Genomic DNA, 4,984 nt, shown 5'->3' with positions numbered 1-4,984 from the left:
TATTCTAACAAAATAATCTAACAATAATAATTGTAATTTGCATAACAATTACACAACAATTTAGATATCTATATATATTAGAAAATAATTGTATTTATTATTCTTAATTATACCCTTCTTTTTCAATTTCTTAATAAAAATATATGTTAATTATAAGGTTCTTTAATAATCAAAGGAATAAAAAATATTCATTTAATATATTATTAATAATTTGCGTAATACAGTAGCTTTCATAATTAATCGTTTTACGATTTATTAAAAGATATGTATAAAAAGAAAAATTTCAATGTGAAACTTAAATATTTAAGATTTAAATTTTGTGTACAAAAAATTATTTTTACAGTCTTTAATATGTTTTATTGCTCAAAATAAATTATATTATTAAATCAATTATTAAATTATTGTATAATCTAACAATAATAATTATAATTAGTTAATAAGAATATAGACAAAGATGGACAATTTTATATTAAATTGTTTTTCAAAAATTAATCTGAATTTATCAATATATGTTTGAAGTTTATTATTTTGAACAGAAATTATAAATTTCATAATAATTTGTACCAATTTGAGATTTAATTTAAATTATTCTATATATAAATTATTCTTTCAAAAACTTAGAAAAGGTGATATTATGGCCAGTATGGCCAGTATATTGTGGTCCCTCTTAATATTTTCGCTATTAAGTGGCGAATTCTAGCGATTACTTATAGAATTATTTGTTCAGTAACTCGCCGTTACACCGTGACATTAATATACCAATAATCAAAAGCCAGCACTTATTGTAATACATTTTTTATAATACTTACAAGTATTTCGAAACATTTCTAAAATATATTTTAGCATTTAATTACACCTACTTTTTCATTTTTCTTAAACTTGAGCATATTATCGCAAGTATATATATTTTTGAGTGTGTTGTTTGCTATTTAATATTTTATTTGACTGTATAAATATTTTGAGTTAATATTAAACAATATTTAAACAATAGCATAGCATTTTGCCAATATGGCCCTCTATGAATATTGATTATTCACAATTTCTTTTTGAGATTTTCGTATCAAAATAATTATTTGATAATCAGTTATAGCTCTACTGTTAATCTATATTTTGTATTACGTACACTATTTTTAGTACACTGAGATTTTTAGTATTGAGCTTATATGCAGCTTATATGCAGAAGTTGTGTGAATGTACACATATTATTTGCATACATTTTAAAATGTTTTACTTTTTTGTTAATTTTGTAATCAATTTTAATTTTGTTAATTTTGTACTATTTTTTAAACAAAACTAATTTTTTATGGAAGGTCACATTACCACTAAGGTCACATTATTTTTTTTCATCATTATGCAATGTCGCCACATTTTTATTAATAGTGTCCTAAATAATAAATATTCCGTAACTTTAAATTCAGAATCAATTCAACAACTACTTAACGTGTGAATGTAATTCTCAAGTTTAAAAGTTAAATATTGATTACTAACAAAGTTATGTGTAAAATGTAACTGGGATAATACTGTCACATAATATTACCTTCTTCTTTATTATAAAAGAAAAAAAATATCAAAATGCAAATAATTGAACTACAGAATCATTACGCATATATTATTGTTTGATCTAGAATAATAAATTAGAAATATTTGACAAATTAATAATTTTATAAATTTTTATTACCAACATTTTGTTACATTTCTTAACAGATAAAGAATCTTACATATATAATACAAAAAAATTTATTTATTAAATAAGATTATTATTTGGCAATGAACAATGCTTGTTAACAAGTATAAGTACAATTGTGCTACGGTGCTACTAAAAAATAAGCAAGGAAGCGAATATTGCTTTCGCGTCATTAACAAGTATAACAATCCTGTCAACAAGACTTGTAACTCAAGAATGATGGGTTTACTTTCGCTATCTAATGTCATTCGTCTTTGCGAGAAAATGTTCCACGAATCAACAGTTATTCGTGTCATCCATTGAAATCTCGTTTAATTATAACTAATTATAGCCCAACTTTCTTCAATAATACCATTTACGGCCGCGTTTTTTTGTTTTTCTTCGGTGGAAGACGTGCTTATAAATCGGTATATGAATCGGATATAGCTTTTCCACAGGAACGGGCACATGTTTCTCAATAGTTATTGGCACCGGCTTTTCCACGGGCACTGGTATGATTTTCTCCACCGGATATGGGACTTTCTTCTCAACTGGAATTGCGATGGTTTTCACAACCGGCACAGGAATATGCTGGATGACCGGCACGTGAACAGGATAAGGTTGAGCAACACCTACTGCCATAGGATGAGGAACAGGTATTGACACGTGTTGTGGCACTGGAATTCCTGGAATCTCAAGAAACGTGAGAATTTAAGTTCTTCGTATTTTCTTTTTTCTTAAGTGTAATCAAAGCATTAAAATTGTTTTAAATCAATCATTCTTAAGTTAGCTTTATATTATGCTGAACATTTTGAATGACTCTATTGAAAATTAAGGTCCAAAAAATAGAGCTATTGAGAATGATATAAAACATTGTTAAATATTTATTTACAACAATCTTAGTTAGTAGTTATTATTCACAACGTGAATAATAGAAAAAAATTAACAGATAATGCTATTTTCTACAAAATTAGTAATAATCGAAATTAGTAATAATAAAATTAGTTAATTAAAAATGAAATTAACATTTCAATATATTCGCCATTACATAATGACATTGATCAAATAATTTATGTGCTTGTAATATAATAGATATTATCTAAATTAATATCTCATAATAAGACAAAATTGTATTATCTAATATATTTATTATCAAAACCAATATGAAAAAGAAAATTTGTTTAATAATTAATTTCGGAAAAATATTTTCGCAAAGTTGTTTAATTAAAGAAATAGAAAGTACCATGTAAAGAATGAAACTTAATATGATCAGTTTCATAACATGCTTTATTATTCAAAGGTGGAAATTGAAGTTTTCGCAAATCCGCACATGTGGATCAAACAAGAATTTTTCCATGAATATTATTTCGATCAATCAGATAAGAAAAATTTCTTCATATTTACTTTCATATGGATATTACTTTCATTAATTATGTAAAAGGCAGAATTAACATATTTGGCAAATACGTTCTTCTATTTTTTTAAATGAAAGTTATCTTTTATATAAATTTCTTGCTATCATTAATATATCAATAACATTTCTTTCATTTTAAATTAAAAGTTACGATTGTATTCAATATGATGTGAACACATGTTTTATTCATATTATCAATATTATAAACTGTATCGTAATGTTTTTGTATTCCTTATTACTGTAATATTACATAAATAATTATTATTATATTATATAATAATATTATTATATACAAATAATTATTACTATATGGTAAATTTTAAATTATTGTTTTCTACAATTTCGTATAATTCTGTTACTTTCTTTTTTAATTTGTAGTTAACCTTACCGATATTTTTTATAACTGGTATCGGCACTGGCTTTGTAATTTCCACATGCTCATTGATCGGCACAGCTTGAACGATTGTATGTTGAATGTTACTGTCTTTAAATCCTTGATCCATATCTAAATGAAAATCGCCACCATTTTCGAAAGAAGAATATGATCCATGAGAAGGAATATTCTGATGAATGTTGTGATCATTAGACACGTAATTCGTGATGTCGAAATCAGATAATCTGTCAAAATTAGAACAGAAATTAGGAGTTGCAACACAATAATTTGATCTTAACATACATATTACATTAGAAGTAATGAATACGATTATCAAATCTCATTTCTACTGACCCATGCCATCCAGCATTATCCACTGATAAATTAGCAAACGTTGTTTTAATTAATAAACATAGAGTGATTATCTGGAATAATAAAATGAATAATACATTAACAAATAATTTAAATATAAAAAATAAGAAAATTACATGTAATTCAAATATTAAATTTGGATTAATCGAAATTTAAATGTATCACCTCTTCCCTACCGTTACGTCGAAATTCAATTATTTAGACGTAACGATAAATTCAATTATTTGGACGATATGAATATGTGAATAGCAGTAGTTTCTTATCAAGAAACATCTTATTCGAGCGGACACTTAAAAAAAAGTTTATTAAAATGCTCTTTCTTCCCTCTGAGGAAAGTGCTACTGGCGACGCGTCGAATTCGATACCATCACTCTTGCGCCACATGAGAATATCCGGAATCTATGAGAACGCTACCGTATTATGTATCGCACACAGAAAGTATGGAAATATATCGACAATCACTTTCCATCGCTATTGTTCGCTGTAAAACCGGAACTCGTTCGCGAACTGAGTCGAACAAGAAAACCAAACGCCGTGAATCTCCGCTTCCGCGATTTCCACGCGACTCCTGTCACAGTCCTCGGAAATCTCCCCATCTATCTTTTTCTACTTACTGAGGGTAGATGGAGCATTTTTCAGAATACGTGGCGAGCGGACAACGAATGGGATACTGCGGATTTGTTCCGATGGACCGTTCGTTTTTATACATGACGCTTTCTCGTTCTCCCTACCCGATACTGATGGTCTGTCTTGGAAACTGGATACGTGCATACGCACCTATATCCCATTAGCAAATTAAAAATAAGTCTATTTCAAACCTACTAGTTTGAGATTACTAGATCGAAACTAACTGTAAATCTAGTCAACCGAAGTAGAACGTGTTTTCGATGCGATCGTGACATTGCGATATTGCAAGACATTATACAGCGATCCTCAATCGAGGTGCCGCATTTAATGATGGCATACGATATTTGCTCTTAATGTAGAAGAATAATAAACATAGATGACATCACGAAGAGATAGAAATATTAATACGCAAATCAGGTTCATCGTTTGCAAAGAAACGATAGTATTAAAAAATTACATTATGTTATTAATATTTATTATTAATATTTATTGTTAATATCATTTTTATATGGAAAAATGGAAAAATATATACAAA

At 27.2% G+C, this 4,984-nt stretch overlaps 1 protein-coding gene across 1 annotated transcript; it reads right to left on the bottom strand.

Moving 5' to 3' along the window:
- Positions 1-1,910: 1,910 nt before the first annotated feature.
- LOC108689007 (zinc finger protein 512B-like) lies at positions 1,911-4,477 on the bottom strand. Its single transcript, XM_018195588.1, has 4 exons — positions 4,437-4,477; positions 3,805-3,875; positions 3,466-3,695; positions 1,911-2,349 (listed from the first exon to the last, which is right to left on the bottom strand). The coding sequence occupies exons 1-4, from the start codon at positions 4,452-4,454 to the stop codon at positions 2,027-2,029; spliced, it is 642 nt and encodes a 213-aa protein (XP_018051077.1). The 5' UTR covers positions 4,455-4,477; the 3' UTR covers positions 1,911-2,026.
- Between the last annotated feature and the right edge of the window lie 507 nt (positions 4,478-4,984).

Source organism: Atta colombica, unplaced genomic scaffold, assembly GCF_001594045.1.
Source record: "Atta colombica isolate Treedump-2 unplaced genomic scaffold, Acol1.0 scaffold252, whole genome shotgun sequence".
Lineage (NCBI taxonomy): Eukaryota > Metazoa > Arthropoda > Insecta > Hymenoptera > Formicidae > Atta > Atta colombica.
This window is presented reverse-complemented; position numbering and strand designations above follow the sequence as displayed.

Bases quoted from the DNA above. Each gene is read 5' to 3' on its own strand.
- LOC108689007 (XM_018195588.1), bottom strand. The intron at 3,696-3,804 runs GTCAGTAGAAAT...TAATTTTGACAG, and splicing joins GATAATGCTGGATGGCATGG to ATTATCTGATTTCGACATCA. The intron at 2,350-3,465 runs GTAAGGTTAACT...TTGAGATTCCAG, and splicing joins ACCAGTTATAAAAAATATCG to GAATTCCAGTGCCACAACAC.